This window comes from Cnephaeus nilssonii (assembly GCF_951640355.1).
Source record: "Cnephaeus nilssonii genome assembly, chromosome: 17".
Classification (NCBI taxonomy): domain Eukaryota; kingdom Metazoa; phylum Chordata; class Mammalia; order Chiroptera; family Vespertilionidae; genus Cnephaeus; species Cnephaeus nilssonii.
The window spans coordinates 27,484,624-27,505,146 of record NC_137088.1 but is presented as its reverse complement, the minus strand read 5'-3'; the positions used below and the strand labels follow the sequence as shown (position 1 = coordinate 27,505,146).

Genomic DNA, 20,523 nt, shown 5'->3' with positions numbered 1-20,523 from the left:
GGAACTGAGAGTCCAGGTTTTCTTTCGGCGGCGAGTGCAAACAAGCAGAGACTGGCTCAGTAAATCTCCCCAGTGCGTCGGGAGGGGCGCACGGATCCCCTCGCCTCCAGAACCCCCGGCTCTCCTCCCACACCCCTGGCTCCCGTTGGCCCCTCCAGACCCCCTCGGTCCTTCTCCTGCCTCCTCCTCCTGCCCCCATAGCCCTGCAGACCCCTTCTCCGGTCCCCTTCAGTATCCTCCCCCAGCGGGTTTCCGCTGCACCCACCCCCGCCCCGCCAGCCCCCCAAACCCCGGAGACTCCACCCTCCTGCAGCCTCCCGCCCGCTCCAGCCACCACCTCGCTTCCCGCGGGCCCGCCACCCCGCCAGCCCCCTCCCAGCAGGCGGTACCTTCCCCAGCGGCGTTCCAGCCGCACGGGTCCCAGCCCAACTCCTGGAGCAGAGACACATCCCGGGCCGGGAACCAGGTCAAGTGCGGCGGCCGCCGCGTCACACCTGTCCGTGGGGGCGGCGGGGGCGGGCGCTCGCAGCGCCTGAGACACGCGAGTGGAAGAGGGAGGAGGGAGGGAGGGCGCGTTTCATCATCGGCGGCGCCTGCGGCGGCCACTTATAAAACTTCTGGGCGCGCGCTCCCTCGCTCAGTCCCCGCGCCGCGCGCCTCCTCCGGCCACCGCCGCCGCACCGGCCCGACGCCCAGCCCGACGCCCAGCCCTTGCTCTGCCGGCCTCCCGCCCCGGGCCCTGCCGCCGCCCTGACCGGGCCAGAGGGGACGCCGCCCAGCGCCGCTGCTGTCGTCCGGCACCGCGCCCGCCCCGTCGTTGCTCGCCACCATGGGGCTCCTGCCCAAGCCAGGCGCGCGACAGGGCAGCGGCGCCTCCTCGGGCTCAGCCGGCCGCTGTTCCCGCTCCTTCTTCGGCAACATTAAGGTGAGTGGAGAGCCGGGGACCGTCCGGACCGAGCCGCGCCGGGTGCACCTTTCGCGGAGACCAGGGGGCTCTGGATGCGCCGGGGCTCCCTGCTCCACCCTCCGTGCCGAGCTCCCGGACGCCTGCCGGGGTCTGGCAGGGCGGGCGAGGGAACCCCTGGACAAGCGGACACGTGCTGGGTGGGTGGGTGGTGGTGGTGGTGGTGGTGGTGGGTGTACATGCGCGCGCAGGCATGCTCACACGCCCTCATCAGTGTAAGAAACAGGACATTGGAAGTACCTGCTTATCGGGACAACTCTATTCAGATAGTCCAGGCACCAGCCCAGGGAATGTTCTGTTCTTTGATTGAAAAAGAACATCTCGGGGCACTTTTTCGATCTCCTGCAGGCAGTTACTTCCTTAAGGGGGTGTGCTTGGTGGTGTCGGGGGTCTGGCGCCCTACAGGGGAAGGCCGTGGTCCCTTTAAGATGGAGGAGCTGAAAGCCCCCTCATCTGTGGTGGGTGGTGGAAGGTTTGTTCTCCTTCTCCAGGCTTTCCTCATCCCCAAGAGCAGCAACGTGAAGGCTCTGCTCCCTCCCTGCCTGCATGCCCTGTTCAGGACCCCGGCCCCCACCCTCTACCCCCTCACCTCCGCCCCCAGGGCTCTCAATCCTGTGCCCCAGGCCAGCCCACCAGGACTGGAAATGGCCCCAGGAAAGCAGTGGACTCCAGCAGGCTGCTCAGTAACGGGTAACCAAGTTCTGGGGAGTGGGGGCGAGGCAGCTGCGTGGTGAGGACACTTTCTTCTCCAGGGGGTCAGGAAGCTTCCCACTCCATCACGTGTCTAGGAGTACCCAGAGGGTTGAATTCACGCTCAGGCTTTTTGGCCCGTTCTGGTGGCAATGCACCTCCCTGAGGGGGCAAAGCTGGTGAGAGCGTGGGAGGTTGCAGAGCCCACATCAGGGCTCCTTGGGGTCAGGGTGGGGATTATGGTGCAGGGCAGTTGTTTTGGACAGCCAGACAATCAGATGTGGCTAGGTGAAGCCTCCAGGGGTGCAGCTAAGGGGCATCCAGACGTGAGTGTCCAACAGAAAGGAATCTGGAGCCGGAGCCAGTTTGGCTCCGTGGATAGAGTGTTGGTCTGTGGACTGACGAGTCCCAGGTTGGATTCTGGTCAAGGCCACATGCCGGGGGTTATAGGTTCGATGCCCAGTAGGGGGCGTGCAGGAGGCAGCCAATCAATGATTCTCTCTCATCATTGATGTTTCTTTCTCTCTCTGCCTCTCCCTTCCGCTCTGAAATCAATAAAAATATGTTTAGAAAGAAAGGAATCTGGAGGTCACAGTGGATCTCACCTATTTACTTACTCGCATTGTTGGCGGTGGATCTGGATTCTCACCCCTGCTTCTGCTTTTTCCCTACACCACAATATATAAAGGCTGAATTGACGCCTTGGCTGGATATAAATAAGACACAGAAATTTTCATATAATTTAAGATAATCCTCACTTTTAGCCAGGCCTAGAGGAGAAAGAACACTGTGCGGTTTTGGTCCCACCATTTAAAAGAGTCTTGGAGAACTTTCAACAGAGAATGGTGGAAATGTTGATGTTTATAACTTGGGAGTTGGGAGGAAATGGTGGGGGAAGTAGTTGGGTGGTCTGAAAAGAGAGGGTCTCAGGAGGGAGCCAGGGTGGGGGCAACTTCCGCTATTTTCACTAGAAGGGCAGGAAGGACGACTTGTTCCAGAACAGATTCCTGACAGCAAGGGTAACCCCAAATGAGATAGATTCACTGAGACCCTCCCTGAGTCCCTAAAATAAATGCACTTATGGCAGCAGTTTCTTTGAAGATCTGTAAAAATAAGACACTTTATCACATGCTGATGATTGAGCCACACGTGCCTGAGGCCTGAGCCCCAGCCAATTGGCCTCCTAGTCTCATACCCGTTGAGAGTTTTTCTTAACTCTAAAAAACAGGTTTTCTTAATTATTGCCTCTGCTGATCCATAGTAATTCTTAGAGTTTGGCAAGACTTCCACTTGGCTTCACGTATCAGCCTGAGACCAGGTACAAGGTTGGATATCTTGAGGCAAATAGGGGGTCTGGAATTTCATTAGTTAAACTTAATTAACCCTTTTCTTCCAGGGGATGTCACTGGCCATCTGGGGGCTTTGCTATGAGAGGTTGGGTGGCTGCCCTACATCCTCCTAGTGGGGTACAGACTGGACACATCTTGTGATATGTGTGGCATGGAGAGGGTACAGGGGCAACCCAACCTGAGAACCCATCCTTTTTCTAGGTTCCTTATTGCTGGGACAGATGAACCATTTGGCTTTATGACATTCCTGCAAACCCCCACATACCATATGGTTTAGGGCCGTGGTCGGCAAACTGCGGCTCTTTGGCCCCTTGAGTGTGGCTCTTCCACAAAGTACCACGGCTTGGGCGAGTCTATTTTGAAGAAGTGGAGTTAGAAGAAGTTTAAGTTTAAAAAAATTTGGCTCTCAAAAGAAATTTCAATCGTTGTACTGTTGATATTTGGCTCTGTTGACTAATGAGTTTGCCGACCACTGGTTTAGGGGAAGGGGTGAAGTCAGGGGACTCAGATCCAAGTCCCAGTCCAGGCTTTTACTGACAAGGTGACACAGGGAAGCATTTCTCACCTGTCCTGGGCCTCAGAGTCCTTACATGAAAACACTGGGTAATAGGAACAATCCCTACCTCATGGGGCTCCCTAAGGATGACGTGGGGTAAGGCATAGGAGAAGGGCTTTGTGAACCACGCTGGGTTCTCTGGGATTGGCATCAACGTGAGGCTAGTTCTTGCTTCAACGAACAGAACTGCACATTCCAACGCCGTTTAGGATCTCGTGTTCCACTAATTATAGTTAATAGTTAAGAAAAACTATAGTTAATAATAATAATGTCCAAAATAATAGTAATAGCTAACAGTGATGGAACTGTCTGAATGTCCCAGGAACTATGCAAGTATTTTACCAATATTTAATCCTCATTACAACACTCTCAAGTGGGTACAATGACCGTCCCCAGGAATGATGAGGAAAACAAGGCTTAGTGAGATGGGTCCCTGGTGCATGGAGACATAGCCAGAGAGGGGCAGTATAGAGGAACCGGGTCTGAGACTGGGGAATCAGAGCCCCTAATGGCTGTCCATCCTGGCCCTCACCATCACATTCTGGGTTAGCACATGGGGATACCGTTGGGTGTACTTGTTCCCAGGGTGAAAGCTTTCTTAGCCCTGGACCCACACATCCCAGCCATGACCAGGGGGTGCCGAGGTGGCCGCAGCCTGTCTGCTCCTAGTCCCTAGCGGGCTCATACCCTTTCATTCTTCACAATCTCATCTAAAGAGCCAGGCAACTCTCACTCTGGGGGTGAGTTTTTTCTACCTCCTTCTGCAGGAATTAATACAATGGCATTTAACCTACAGACAGTCTCTGTGCCTCTGGCTTACAAGATTCTGAAGGAGCCGAGGATCCATGCACCAGTCATTGTCAGAGGGAGCAGTTCAGCATCCGGAACTCTAAAGCTCTAAATGAGAAACAGGTTCACTCAACGATTGTGGGTTATGGGGGCGGATGGAGAGGTAGGAAGGAGCCTTTGTGGCTAACTGGTCCTGGCAGCCTCACAGAGATCTGTTTCTCCTTAAAATGAAATGTCTGGGGCCAAAGGGTGGTTACCTTATAAAGGGAGTGGCCGGTCGGTGACTACTGCCCAACTTCAGGCGAGTTCACACCCAGGGTCCCAGGGTAGTGAAACAATGTATATCCAGCGAGTGGGGGTGGAGGGCTGGGGAAGAGCAGTGGGAAGAAAGGGATAGACAAATCTGACCTGACTGGCCCTGGGGCCTTCTGACCTGGGAGGGAGGCCCAAAAATGAGGGAGAGGTGCTTGTTCTGGCCTCTGTCCATAGCTTCCGGGGGTCCCTGGGGCCCACCCCTGGGCTTAACCTCAGTTTCCAGAGGAAAGTGCTGTATCTCAACAACCTGTAATTTTTACTCAGAAAAACCGGCTCAATAGAACGCCTGGAGCCAAAAATTCCTTAACTGACCCCCTGGGTTAAAATGTGTCCTCTCCCCCTCAGGGGTGGCGTTTCTCTGACCCAGGTTAGCATTTACTCTGTTTTCCTGGAATGGGTCCCAGCCTTGCCCCCCACCCCGCCCCAGGGGGTGGGCAGGGAGAACAATGGGAGTGGGTGGGGTGGGGGTTGCAGGTCACTCAGACCCTTTCCTCCTGTCACGATGCTCCAGGCGTTTCTTAGCTTTCATTGTCTCTCCTGGTGATGAATTTGTGACCCACGCTGCCACAGAACAAATGGAAAAGCAATCTGCGTCTCATAACACCGCTAGCTCATTTCCACACTCGGATCATTCTCTTTTGTCTGTGACAGTGACTACTTTTCTTTCCATCTCGGGAGACCCAGATGTTGGGAGGTTAGGATAGGAGCGTGGCTTCCCCTCACCTTCTTCTGCTCTGCTTGTGCAATAGGTCATGGTCCACGCAGAGGACGGTGGGTGGCCCCCCAGTCCAGGCGGCACCCCTCCTTATTCTCTCTCTGCACACCCCTGCTTGGTTTTATCCTGTCCCATGGTTTTAACCCTTATTTCATCCCCTTTTCTGCCTGTGGAGACTCTGGCCTGCAGAGAGCCCCGGTTACGTGCCAAAGCCCAAAAGATGGAACTGGGCTAGTTGGGCCCTCAGTCTGCTCTGTAAGTTCACTGGCGTGTCCTTGGGCATTGCGCTGTCCGTGTCTGTTGGGGAAGGATGTGAAGAAACAGCTGTGTGAATGTACACGTGTGTCTACCGCACAGGACCGGCACGGGTGGGTGTCACTACAATACGTGGGAGAAAGCTGGGTTCTTAGGCTCAGACAAAGCTTGAATTATTTTTGAGTTTAAAAAAAACTTATTTGGAAACAATTGTAGATTCATAGGAAAAATAGTACTGAGAGGTCTTGTGTACCTTCACCCAGTTTCTCCCAATGGTTCCTTCTTACATAAACTACAGTGAAATACCGAAAGCAGGAAATAGACATTGCTGTAATGCATATGTAGAGGTCCGTGCCATTTTATCAAATATATAGATTCATGGAACCACCACCCCACCACTTCCGTATGTTGTAGGGTCGAACCCTGGAGTCAAAAATAAGACCACCGGAGGCTGCTGATTGATTTAAAAAAAAGCAGGCCAGGATTTATTGAACTGGCCAGGACGGCCGCGAGGGCACCACACGCAGGTGGCCACCCTCACGACCGACCGCACTGTCCCAGGTGTAGGCAGTCCTTTTAAAGGTCCAAACCACAAAAATTTTCCTTTGTTCTAAATTCTAAAGGCTGGGAACAGCCTGCAGGGGGGTTCCCAGCCCCTGCTGGACATTATTGGAATGTGGCCCTATCTTGGCAAAGCAGGTTTTTACAGAAGCAGACCCAAGCGGAGTCAGTAATCTCTAAAGGTTATCTACAGTTTCTACTCCTGGAGCTACTGAGCCAGTGGGAATCAATCTCCTGTAGTCCTGGTCCACAGGCACAGGAAAATTACCTCTGTGAGTCTCCAGGTCTCAGTCTGGAAGCTGAGGTAACCAGCCTATTGTCCAAGCAAGCAAGTGTGTACAGAAGCCAGAAGAGCAGGGTTAAAATTCAAACAGCAGTTTTTACCTAAGTATGGTTGCTACCATACTTCAAGTACACAGAGCTGTTCGGTCACCACACAGTCACACCCATCCCCTTTCAACTACCATCCCTAACGCCTTGCAACCGCTAATCTGTTCTCCATGGCTATACTTTTGTCATTTGGAGAATGTTATAGAAATGGAATCATAGTGTATGACCTTTGGAGATTGGCTTTGTTCATTCCGCACAGGCCCTTGAGACCCAGCCAGGTTGTTGCGGGTATCAGCAGTTTGTTCCTTTTCATTGCTGAGGCAGGGACGCACCGTGATTTGTCTAACGGTTAGACTCTAACCAGTCACCTGCTGAAGGGCATTTGGGTTGCTTCCAGTTTGGGGCAAATGCCAATAAAGCTGCTCTGAACAGCCGTGTACAGGTTTTTGTGTGGACATAAATTTTCATTTCTTTGGTGTAAATGTGCAGAAGTGTATTTGTAGTTACATGTTGATTTTTTAAAAAAGGAACTGCCAAACTATTTCCAGAATGGCCATACCATTTTACATTTTCACCCGCAATGTGTGAGAGATCCAGTTTCTCTATATTCTTGCCAACATGTGGTGTTGTCACAACTTTTTATGTCAGCTATTCTAATAGGTGTGGTCACCCCTCAGCATGGTCTTAATTTGCATTTCCCTAATGGCTAGTGATGTTAAACACCTTTTCATGCATTTATCTGCCATGTGTATATCCTCTTCATTGAAATGTCTGCTCATATTATTTTGTTAATTTTCTAATTGGATTTTTTTTTTTTTACTATTGTTTTGAGAGTTCTTTATACTTACAAGATACAAGTCCTTTGTTGGGCACATGGTTTGCAAATACTTCCTCCCAGTCAGTAGCTTTTCTCCCCCTTAACAAGGTCTTTCACAGAGAAAAAGTTTTTGATGCTGATGAAGTCTAATTTATAATTTTTTAATATCCTGGATCCTGCTTTTGGTGTGATGGATAAGAATTCTTCACTGAGCCCTGGCCGGCTTGGCTTAGTGAACAGATCATTAGCCTGCGGACTGAAGGGTCCCGGGTTCGATTCCGGCCAAGGGCACATGCCTGGGTTACGGGCTTGATCCCCAGTGGGGGGGCGTGCAGGAGGCAGCTGATCAATGATCCTCTCTCATCATTGATGTTTCTATCTCTCTCTCCCTCTTCTTTCCTCTCTGAAATCAATAAAGAAATATATTTTTAAAAAAATTCTTCACTGAAACATAGTCCCTGAAAGTTTTCACCTAAATGTTTTCTAATTTTGCATTTAAATCTGTGATTCACTTTGTGTTACTTTTTGTAGAAGTGTGAGGTTTAGTCAATATTAGTAGTAGTAGTAGTTTTTGTCTATGGTTATCCAATTACTCCTGCACCATTTGTTACAAAGACTAACCATTCTCTATTGAGTTGCCTTTTTTAAAAGCATGTTTTTATTGATTTCAGAGAGGAAGGGAAAGGGAGAGAGAACTAGAAACATCAATGATGAGAGAGAATCATTGGTCGACTGCCTCCTGCATGACCCCTATTGGGCATCGAACCCACAACCCGGGCATGTGCTTTCTGGTTCATGGGTCGATGCTCAATCACTGAGCCACTCCAGCCTGGCTGAGTTGTCTTTTTACCTTTGTTGAAAATCAGCTGGCCTTACTTGTGTGGGTCTGTTCTGGGTTTTTTATTCTGTTTCACTGATGTATGTGCATCTCTGCCAGTACCACCCTGTCTTGATTACTGTAGCTATACAGACAGTCTTGAAATCAGGTGAAAGCTTGATTTTTATTGTGCAATGGTATGTGTTTATCCTATGGATGCCAAATTTTATAACCCATTCAGTGTCCCTTCTACTTTGCCTTTTAGGAAGATTTAAGGGCAGATCAAAGCTCACTTTTAGTAACTGAATGGGATTTTACGCATATATGTGCTCCAGCTTTCCTTCTGACCTTGGCTGAGTGCTTATCTTTTCCCTTGATTTTTAAGTTTGTGTTCCTAACTTCTTCTAAGCGACAGCCCTGCCCTGAGGGAGGTATCAGCATCTGCATTTCACAGTTGAGGAAATTGAGGCTCTTCCAAGACCACATGCCCGGCAAATGGCAAAGCAGGAGTTCCCACCCAGGGTCTTACACTCCCCAGTCTCTCCTTCCCAGGGCCACAGAAAGCTTCTCAGTTCTGTAATCTCTAGGCCGTGAACATCTGGGCCTGATCTCAGTGATCTCTAATGTCCTTTCAGGTTCTCAGATTCTCATCTCCTTGCTGCTCCGTTGCTGATTGAGATGAGACTAGGAGCAGGGCCAGCTGGGTCTGGGCTTAGCTGGGAGACCTGCCTGCTGTGAAATCTTTGCTGAAATCTTTGATCAGTTCCCAGCTCTCGCTCTCAGGTTAAGGACCTTGATTCCCAGGTTGTGTTTTACTGGTCGGGATGGATTGAATTTGATCGGGGTGGGGAAGGAAACCAAAGCAGGGCCTCTCAGCCTCCCCTGCAGGGTGGAAGGGTGGGACGATACTCTCAGTGGGCAGCTCTCTTTCCCAGCTGAGCTGTCTTCCTGGCCTCTTCACCCTGTTGAGTGGAAATGTTAAGGATGCCCAGGGGGAAACGCTGGAGGCTCAGACACAGCTGGGGGGCACCAGCCCAAGACTTGTGACCTTTGGGACATTCGGTGGCACCGAGCCCCGCAGGGTTGTCTCCTGCCTCTGGAAATGGGGGCAGACTAACCCTTTCTTAGAGATTTAGTGTGCACAAGCCCTGTAGGAGCCCAAGAGTCCTGATGACAAGTCTCCTGTTGTTTCCCCAAACAATACCCTTGGGAGATGTAGCCCAGAGCAGACAGCTCAGTGAAAGTGCAGATGTTGTGGGGAGGGCTGCCGTAAGCCAGTGTTATCAGACTGCCCCACACCATGCCCTGAATCCTAAAAGGTAGCGAGCCAGTTTCCACAGAGGGGTAGGACAAGGGGATGAAGGGAAGTGTCTGGAGGTGCCTCGTACTAACCTTGAGTATTTCTGTGATATTTTATGTTTTATCCTAAAAATCAAGTGAACGTTATATATTTTTTCACAATATCTGTGTGCTTCCAAGTAGCATAGTGCCTTTTCCCTCAAATCTTGGAGTATCACTGACGCTCCAAAAGGCTGTGCCTGTGTGGCTCGTGGCTCGTGGCTCCCAGATGTGGCTGCATGTGGAGCCGACAGAGCTCAGGAAACACAGCGCAGGCAGACCTCAGGTCAGAACTAGTTTATCCGGTTAGTTCTCCCAGCCAGCTTGTTGGGTGCAAAGGGAACGTGTACCCAGAAAGTTTAAGTGGGACAGATGCGGGGTGTGGATGTCAGACAATTCCTGAGCTGAACCCTGTGGTACACCCCAGGAGAGGAGCACCCTAAAGAACGCAGAGAGGCCCCTGTGGGCCTGGTGGCAGAAGGGAGGGGTAGGGAGGACAGCAGGCTTCTAGAGTCACATTTGTCCTGCCAAAGAGATTGCAAGACAGGACTACACTGACCACTTTCTCAATCTGTTTTCCAAGTCATTCCTGCCCGGTGCCTCAGGCCCTTTTGAAATCTTTCTGTGTTGCCTCTGAGTCACCTTGCATTTGAGAGAAGTGCTGGGAGCCTGGGCCTCACTCATGCCCAAGCCTTTCTTGAGTGTCTCTCGTGTGAGGCTCCTTACCAAGTGTCACTGCGGCCTCTTGGCTCCCTAAGAGGCTCCCAAGCTTCCAAGAAACCATTGCCTCTAAGATGCCTGCTTCCCAGTGTGACCAGCTGCCTCAGTTTGCCCAGGACTGAGGGGACCCTGGACACAGGACTTTCAGTTCTAAAACTGGGAAAGTCCTGGTCAGATGGGGATGAACTGGTCACCCACTGCCTCCTTTGCTGTGACATTTTACAAGAGAGGACTTCCACCTTCTGACTGTCGGGCAGGGAGACTCCGATGGAGGGGCAGGGTGGTGCCCAGGCACGGGAATGAGCCTCCAGGATCCACGGCCAGGAGACGCTGGAGGCTTCCTGAGAGAAGAGAACGAGCCGCGCAGTGAGGCCCACTGCTCCCTTGTTTGTGGCGGGGAGTCCTCCGGCCAGTCCTGCCTTCGTGGCTCGCTGTGATTTTTATGGCATTTTAAACTCTTCGTGATATAGAATCTATGCAAATGGTGATAAGACGGGGCTATAGAAAGATGGTGCTTCCTGGCTTATAGAATTATTGGATTTCAGAATTGAAATGGACTAGGAAGCTCATCTGCTCAAAGAGGCAGGAATCCTCTTTCTGACGATGTCCTTGCCTCTGCTTGCACAGCCCCCGTGAGGGGGAACTCACCACATCCCAAGGCAGGCTCAGCAACGGGTAGCACCACAGGCTTTTGGCCAGTCTTTCCCATGCTGAGCTGAAACCTGCCCCTGCTCTCCCATGGGAAACCCCCCCCTCCCCCCCCGCAAGTGAAACGGGCAGACTCCCCTCTCCTGTCACTCTCCTGGCTGTTTCTAGTAGAAAGCAGTCTCCCTTCCCCGACAGCCCCTCTATCTAAGGAGCTGCTCAGCAGGGTTGAAACGAAAAGCCACCCTCCTCTAAAGCCACCCTCCTCTAAAGTCACCCTCCTCTGAAAGCCACCCTCCTCTAAAGCCACCCTCCTCTAAAGCCACCCTCCTCTAAAGCCACCCTCCTCTGAAAGCCAAACCGGCTCTGAAAGTGGGCCTTGCTGAGGGGCACGTGTGGCCCCGGGCTCCTGTGTCCCCGAGCACAAAGCTGTCCTTGCTGGTTCCGGGCACTGTGAGGAGCTTGGCCGTCACTCCCAGGGAGACCTCAGGCTTTGTGAGGTCGGGGGGCTCAGGGCTTCCTAGAACCAGCAGAGACCTTCTCATGATGGGGACCCCACCCATCAAACCCTGAAAGCCTGCTCCCACCCCATCTCCCCATGCTCCCTCCTCACCCGTCTTTCTCTGTCCTCACCCCCCCAGCTCTCGTGTTTCCCTGACTTGGGGAGCTTTCCTGGAGTGTCCATGCCAAGACTGGAAGACCCCGGACAGGTCATTGGGTCTACCCTCCAGCGAGATGACGTGGCTCTGGAGGAAGGAAAGGGGCTCCCTGGGGACCACAGGCCCTGACTGATCACCCAACAGAGACACTTACAGTGGGCATCTGGCCACAGACCCGAGCCAGCCAAGCCCAGCTTTGCTGCTTCAGTCCCTCATACCAGGGCTGCTGCTTTATATGTATCGTTTTATTTTCCCAAGCCAACTTGACCATGGTGGCCCCCAAAGTCTTTGTTGCTCAGTTTCCGTCTCTTGCTGCACGTTCCCGCACCCCTGGTCATAAGGCCAGACCAATACTCCAGAAGTCCAGCCCACAGCATTTAGACCAGGGGCCCGGCGTGGGGGAGGGCCATGATCAAGTGGCTTGGAAACACTTCCTGAAAGAATAAGTGTCACTCCTTCACTCAGGAACTTAGAATGAGGACACGACTTGTATATGGAGCCATTGGAGAGTCAATCAACAGATCCTGGGACGTCCATCAATGGAATATTTACAAACCGTGTTTTGAAGTTTTATTGAGAATAGTTTAAACTTGGGGGAAGGCTTCATTCTATAATATTAAGTAGAGGCAGCAGAATGGACAACGCACGTAGAACTGATCCAAATTCTTAAGAGTCACAAGGAGACTTGAAGAAGGGGTTCCTGAACAGAGATAGTTCTCTGTTTTGGAATTCTATAAAAGCTTTTGTTGTTTTTCTTTGTAACTTTCTATGTTTTCCGTTCTTCTACCATAAACATGTTCTGTATTTCTGATTAGAAAAAACTACCAATTAAAAAGCCCCAATGTCTGTGGCTACTAACCCCGCACCCTCCTTTGCTGGTATTGTAGGGTATGCAATGCTATGTAAAGCGAGAGGTGACTGGTCTCCAGGTTCCCGGGGATGGACCAATAGTGTGGCCAGGTCGGCCGCCAGGGGGATGGGTTATCTGGAAGGACCATTCCTGCAGTGCCCATCACGGTTCCCACGGCATTGATATCTTTTGTCACATTTGAGTCTTCTGGCTCCCCAGGGATGAGGGAAAGTCAGATAACAATGCTGTAACTCCTGAAGAGAGGTAACACTGTGGAACATTTGCTTTTTTTGGAAGAGCGAGAGGAGTTTGTGTCCAGCAAGGCCTCTCTGCTCTTCTGGTGCCCACTCCCAGGGGCTGGCTCAGGGCTTGGGAATCCAGCCCACAGGGTTGGCCAACATCATAGGGAAGTGAGTGTATCTGATTGGCTTTGTGCCGTGTAAGGAGAGTGGGCCTGATGGGGAGGCGGTGAGGACAGAGGCTGGGACAGGATCTGCTGAGTGCTGCCTGAGGTCTGGTCCTGAGCCTGGAGTTTTGCACCTGGAGGATGTGAGGGCATCCCTGGGTGGGCTCTCACCCAGTCATTTGGCGAACTTTGACTGCCCACCCATTGTTTGCAAAGCAGTACTTTGCTAGTGTTATAAAGAACTCTGAGGCCAGGAATGGTGTCAGCATGTCTGCCTGGGATGCATTCATTTGTTCCCTCATTCATGTGGGCCATAATTATTGATCACTTACCATCAACCATTGGAGGTACAGCTATGCCCTCATGAGAGTTACAAACGGTGGGCAGATAAGCCAATAAATGCAAAGTTACAAACGTGTCAAGTAAGAGGGAAAAGAACTGGATTTTATGAAGAGGAAGGGGGCCAAGACAAAATTGGATTCTACTTAATACATATGGGGCCATCACCGCTGAATCCGAGCAAGTCACCTTCAGGCTTCTGATATATAACCTCTGTGTGGGGAACACAACAGTGAATCAGGCCAGGTCCCTATCTTGTTAGTTGGGATAAGATGGATCCTAAAGAACTATAGTGAATTATGGTTTCCATCCATATGACAGGTTCATAGAGGGGACCCTCCTACCACAAATACCCAGGGATGCTGCATAAAATAGAGCACCAACAAATACTTAAATGCATAGCTGAGCTTGAAAGAAAGAAAGTGAAATCTTTAGGTTCAAGAACTGAGCAATGAATTGAACACCGAAACAATGAGTGTACCAGCTGACCCTGCAGCAGGGGTTGCGGGGGGAAATGTGTGTGGTGTGATTGGACCAGTAAAGAAACTCCTCATGGAGATTGGGTGTTAGTAATGACACAGGTACCAAGGATGACATGGGGAGCTGGCTCTCAGACTCATGCGTAACGCTGGGCCCCTGGGTGAGAAGGGAACTAATAAGACTCTGCCACCGCCCCAGGGGCAGCGAAGAGGCTTATATCTAACAGGACCCCTGGGTGAAATAATTCCTTGGAGAAATCAAAACCCCAAGTCTGTGTCCTATGGCACTGGAAACAGAACTTGTACATGCATATGGCCTGGGAATCTCTAAGCAAATACATTAGCTTAAAACTCTTCTTCTAGGCTGGTGATAATTCTTTGCCATCTGGTAAACACCAATGTGAAACCACTCTGGAGGGATACTTCTATAATCCAGACTAACTAGAATTCCCAAGAGAAGACAATGCCATGGAAGAGATGCTTATAACAAAAGGTTAGACAAAGCAACCCTGGCCAGGTAGCTCAGTTGGTTAGAGCGTCATCCTGATATGCCAAGGTTGTGGGTTTGATCCCCAGTCAGGGCACATATAAGAGACAACCAGTGAATGTATAAATAAGTGGAACAGCAAATCAATGTTTCTCTCTCTTTGTCTTTCCCTCCCTTCCTCTCCCCCTTCCTCCCTCTCTCTCTCTCTCTCTCTCTCAAATCTTTTTCTTTTGAAAAGCTATACAAGGAAATGATTCACCATAAGCAACAGGCAGTATCAATGAGGAAAATTAGCACCACAAGATTTTGAGATAATGGAACATTCTGAAAGAGACTATAAAAATATATTAAAATGTTTAAAGAGGTGCCAGAAGAAATAGAAAACACCAGGAAAGAACAAACACTATGAAAAGGGAACAGACAGGTTTGAGAAACACGTGGGAATTCTAGAAATGAAAAATATTGACATAGAAAATAAAAACTCAGTGAATGGTTAAATAGCAGATTAGATGCAACAAATGACTAAATAACAGATAAGAGAATTTCCCAACTTGAAATCCCTAACTTAATCACATCTACACTCAATGATGATTAGTAAGTGGAAGATGGGGTTGAAGAAGTCACCCCGAATGTAGCACAGAGGAATAAAGAAATGAAAACTGTGAAGGACAGGTTAAAAGATTTGGGGACAATAAGGACCAAGTCCAAGGTGAGTCTGAAATGAGTGAGAGTAGAATGAATATGTGATAGGTAATGTTGAAAAAATTATAGAAAATTTCCAGAATTCATAAAACATATGGTACTTCGTTATAAAGATAGCACAGTAAGTTCTGACAGGAATTTACAAAAAATAAAACAAAACAAAAAACACCCACACATATCACACTGAATCTGCAGAACAGTAGACAGGGAACTTTCAAGAGCTACTAAAGTGAAATTACAGGTTACTTATAAAAATTAATAATTAGACCAACAAGAGGCTTCTCAATATAAATAATAGATACTAAAAAATAATGGGTTAATTTTCAAAATGCTAATAGAAAAATACATCCAAATTCAGATTTTACAAATAATAATTCAAGAGGACAAAATAGAGATTTTAAATCCAAGGCAGAGAATTTAGTAATCATGAGTCCTCACTAAAATAAACTAAAGGATGAAATTCATAATGCATGAAATCAGACACAGAAGGGAAGGATAGGATACAAAAAGTGGTAGTGATTATTGATTGTAGATAGACAAAAAGAATAATGGCTGTTGGAGGGTCAGAAAAAAAAAAAGGAAGGTGAATAATACACACCAATAAGTGGAAAATTGGAGTTAAAATCTGAAGTCCTTGGCTTGTTTGGGTGGAGGGTGGAAGAATTCATCACCTTTAGTCATTGCTAAGGCAGTTAGGCATGTGCAGAGGTATGGGTGATCATTAAGAAAAAAGGCATTGGCGGCCTATCTTCCAAAGCAAAAGAGGGTGAAAAGTAGAGACCTAATTAAACCAACAGAAAGCTGGAAAAGAATGAATAAAAGGCAAAAACAAACAAACAAAAGATGTCATGATAAATAAGAGCACCGTGAAACAGTGGTCGTGGGGAAGAAGGGAAGTGTTGGTATGAACCAGGGTTTGTATTAGTTTTGTATTGCTGCTATAACAAATCACCATGAAGTAGATATAAATCTGTATTTATCAGAAATTACAACACATAAACATGGACTGCTGTCACCATTTCAAAGCTAGAGAATCCACACTGGGCAATGAGAGAGAGAGAGAGAGAGAGAGAGAGGAGATGGGGGGATTTAGTTACACTTTCTTTAAAAGAAAAAGTTGAAAATCAAAGGACAAAAGAAGATATATCAGGAGAATGCCAACTAAAGAAAAATTCATCTACCTTAATAACAGAGAAGAATGTTTAAGGCAAAAAGAATGACCAATTGTGAGATGTTGGCAATGTCTAAAACTGACCAGGGACTAATGTCTAGAACACATAAGGATCTCCTGATGATCAACAAGAAAAAGATAAGAAACACATTAGAAAAATATGTGAGGGAAATCCCTGCCCTTATCTCCAGGAAAAAATCATGGAGCAGGACGCTGATTGGTTCCCTTGGGTCATGGGCCTCTCCTGGAGGCCGGGCAGGGTACTCTTATGGGGACTTCTTCTGCAACCTTGTGGTTGACTAGGAGCCCTACTTTAAAACAAGAGGGAGCACTATTCTCAGGACTGAGCAGACAGGACAATGGAGACTTCCTATGGAGAGGGAAAGAACAGACTCTAGGAGACACCAGAAAGGAGGAGGTGTGGTCTTATTGAGGGGAAAAAAGGCAGCCTGAATGAGAGCATTGGTCGTGGGGAAGAAGGGAAGTGTTGGTATGAACCAGGGTTTGTATTAGTTTTGTATTGCTGCTATAACAAATCACCATCAATTTAGTGGCTTAAAACAACACGATCTTAACAATTTTACAGTTCTGGAAGACAGAAGACCTAAAATCGAGGTGTTGGTAGGTCTGTGCTCTTTCTGGAAGCTTTAGTGGAGAATCTGTGTCCTTGCCTTTCCTAACTGCTAGAGGCCACCGACATTCCTCAGCTCATGGCTCCTTCCTTCATCCTCAAAGTCAGCAGCTTAGCATCTTGACATCTTTCTCCCTCTCACCTTTTTTTTTCTGAATGACACTCCTGCCTCCCTCTTGTAAGGAAGGACCATTGTGATTACATTGGGCACACCCAGATAATCCAGAATAAACTTCTTATTCTAGAACCTTGATTTAGCCATATCTGCAAAGTCTTTTTGGCCACGTAAAGCAATGTAGTCACAGGTTCTGAGTATTCAGACATGGCCATTGGGGAGGCCATTGTTTTGTCAACTTCAGGGTTCAGTCAAACCAGAGCCAATAGAAAATACAGACACACACACCATATGTATATGTATAGATATTAAGAGATTTATTAAAAGGAACTTGCTTACATAATTGTGGGGGCTGTATAAGCAAAACTAGATTTCATAGGGCAGGCAGCCAGGAAAGGATGATCACAAGCATGGGCTGAAGCTGCTGTCCACCGTCTCTCCTCTCTCACTCTGTCCTGCTTTTAAGGCCTTCTGATTGATTGAATCTGGCCCATGCAGATTTTCTAGGATAATCTTCCTTATTTAAAGTCAATTTATTATATACGGGTAGGGTCCCTAGGCCTGGCTGGCGATCAGGGCCGATCTGTTGGGCGACTGGCAGGGCAATTGGGGGGCCCCCACTGGCATCCACCTTGGCCGGCCTGGTGCCGCCCGCTCACCAGCCCCACCCCACCCCTGCCACTGCGGGTCACCTCCTTCTTCGGGGCAACAGGCAGGATGATCGGAGGGTTCCCCGCTGGCACCCGCCTTGGCTGGCCTGGGGCCTGCGGGCTGGGGGCAGCTCCTGCATTGAGCGTCTGCCCCCTGGTGCGACCAGTCGTTCCGACGTTCAGTCGATTTGCATATTAGGCTTTTAATATATATATATATATATATATATATATATATATATATATATTGCATATACTTTTTAAATTATATCCGCACACCCCTTCCACAGCAACCCTAAATGAGTCTTTGGCTGAATAACTGGTAACTGTAGTCTAACCAAATTGAGACACTCTATCCGCTGAGCTAAATCAGCTAGGGCAAGAATCTGCACTGTTAGGGTCAAAGGGCAGTGACCTTCAGGATAGGTATGCGACAAAACGTGGCAGCAGCCTGTGGAGAGCTCTAAGAGAGGTGCGCACCCCGAAAGGAGCGGTGCAGGGACCAAAGGGGCTTTGCTGAAGTCACTGATGGGGGGAAGGTGTGCTTAGAGGGGATCTTCTGCGAGGAGCCTGGACCGGGGCATCCCATCTACTCCTTCCCAGAGTTTGAAAGTCCTGTGGTCAGGGTCTGCTTCCCTCCTCCACACGGCTCAGGCTGCCAGCCGATCCCCAGTGTCTAGGTGCCCCTTCCTTAGGTTACTTTTCAGTTTTTGTTCTGTGATCCGCTGCTGAGGCCACAGGCCCCTGGGCTGCAGACATGAATTGTCAGTGGTGGTGGAAAGGTGAGTGAGCTCATGTCTGCGGCTCGTTCATGTCTGCCACTCACTCAGGTCTGCCGCTCCCTCATGTCTGCCGCTGTCTCGTAGGGCTGCAGCTGGTAGGCAATATGTATTTGTTTAGCTAATCTTTCCCCATCTAAATCATCTTATTGATGATTTCATTCAGGAGTCTCAAACCCTGCAGGTAGAAACCCCAGCCAAAACCAACCAGGTGGGAATGAGGAAAACACATTCCCTTGCACTTGCCTTCAAGAGCCCTAGGTGAGGCAGAGTATTCAAAGGAGTTGGGAGGTGGATGGAGGTGCACAGCGAGGGCTAGTTGTGGGGGGCTCTCACCAGTCAGACCCTCACTGAGTGGGGAGTCCCTGTGCTCAGAATGGGCAGATGGTCAAGGGAGGGCAGAGATGGTCTCAGTTTTACCCCATTCCTTTGGGCTAAAGGTTGGGCCTTGTCTCCGGGAAAGAGATGTCTGGAAGGAAGGGTTCGCAAAGTGTGGTCCCCTGCCAGCAGCATCAGCATGGCAAGTGTTTGTTAGAAATGCAGATTCTTGCCCTAGCTGGTTTGGCTCAGTGGATAGAGTGTTGGCCTGCGGTCCGAAGAGTCCAGGTTCGATTCCGGTCAAGGGCACATACCTCAGTTGCAGGCTCCTCCCCAGCCTGGGCCCTGGGCAGGGCACATACAGGAGGCAACCAATCAATGTGTTTTTCCCACTTTGATATTTCTGTCTTTCCCTCTCTCTAAAAATCAATGGAAAAATATCCTTGGGTGAGGGAAGAGAGAGAGAGTGGGGGGGGGGGGAGGGAGAGGGAAGAAATGCAGATTCATGGGCCCTATCCCAATCCAAAACTGGAGGTGGGGACCAGCAGGCTGTTTCAACAAGCCCTCCAGGTAATTCTGATGCACCTCTGCTGTGAGGCGAGGCATATATCAGGGTACTGACTCACATGCAGAGGTCACTGAGGTGGCTGTAACATCCACATTCATTAAAGTTGGGAACTAATCATATTAAACTGGAATGGTTCCCAGGGAATGGAAGTCAGTCATGTGGAGCTGTAATTGATGGAAGAACTTGGGGGAGCATCCTAGATTGGCCAGCGAAGGCCTCCCAGAGCTTCCTGCTGTGGGTGGCTGTGGGCCAAGCCAAAGGCTGTGAACCTCAGGCCCTGGGACCTGCCTCTGAGCCAGGAGAAAGGAGGATGTGAAGGAAGCAGAGGGCAGTGCCTTCTTGGCCAGGAGGAGCTCCGAGGGCCACATGTCGGATCCAGGGGTCTCCTGGGATTCTCCGGGCGCGCAGGCTTGCTGTGCTAGGCCAAGTTCCATGTCAGTTGCTTTTTTCCCAGGTACTTTGGTGATGGCAGATGTGCTCAGAGGTTGAGGAGGGTGTTCTTACTGCTGATATTTATAGCTTAAAGTTAAATGCTGTAGGTAAACAGAGGATTTGAGAAATTGGCTTGCTTCCCGCCTTGCTCCCACCTGTTCTCTCATTTCTGGTGTCTAGACTGGACATTTCATGGTGCAGAGAGGGCCTTGACATCCTGAGTGACCTCTCCCAGCAACGATGGAAATCACTGTGGCTCACTCCCCCGTGTCGCTCCCTGGAGTCCTCGGCGGTAGGGAGTGCCAGAGGGTGTGGGTACCAGGGAAGGATGTCCTAGTTGCTTTTATCTAAACATGGATTTCTGATAGGAAAGAGGTTAGCATGTTCTACTTGACCTCCTGCCTTGACCTTGCAGTTTCCTTTCCTTTGTCACGCCAGCCTGGGACTTGATTGAGGAACTGTTTCTAAGACGGGCTTTGGGCAGGAAGGGTTGCCGCTTCTCTTCCCATTCAGGGCACATACCTGGGTTATGGGTTTGATCCCTGGTCAGGGAGTGTGTGGAAGGCAGCTGATCCCTCCCTCCCTCCCACCCTCCCTCCCTCCCTCCCTCCCTCCCTCCCTCCCTCCCTCCCTCCCTCCCAGCATGTCCTCAGGTGAGTATTAGAAAGAAAGAAAGGCTTTGGGCATTTTCTGTGGGCATTTCCCACTGAAGCCTACTCTCTTCTCTCTGCCTAAAGGCTGCATCCCACTCAGATTTTTGACCTTTCCCCATCCAGCTCCTACAAATGTTCCTCCCTCCCCCTCCTCCTTGCCCATCTGAGGAGTGGAGGGGGAGGAAGGCTGACAGAGGGGAGGGGAGGGGCACCACCTTGGGAGACACATAGGAAAGTCCGAGACGTGAGGCTACAGAAGGCACAGCCCTTTGTCTGGAAACGTCCAGAAATAAGTTGAAATGATGGAGAAAGTGGGGCTGGACTAGAGGCTGGCCAGGGATGACCACAGAAGACCAAGCATATGGCCTGACCACCTGATGCAGCCTTCACTGGTTAGGCTGCCCACCCTGGGGTAAGGATAGG

The 20,523-nt window shown here is 49.8% G+C and overlaps 1 protein-coding gene across 1 annotated transcript in view; it reads left to right on the top strand.

Moving 5' to 3' along the window:
• The first annotated feature begins 556 nt into the window (after window positions 1–556).
• SLCO2A1 (solute carrier organic anion transporter family member 2A1) overlaps window positions 557–20,523 on the top strand; it is a 70,863-nt gene continuing 50,896 nt past the window's right edge. Inside the window, exon 1 of the mRNA XM_079794659.1 lies at window positions 557–925. Coding sequence (XP_079650785.1) covers window positions 830–925 — 96 coding nt within the window. The 5' untranslated portion in view covers window positions 557–829. The remainder of the gene's footprint in view (window positions 926–20,523) is intronic.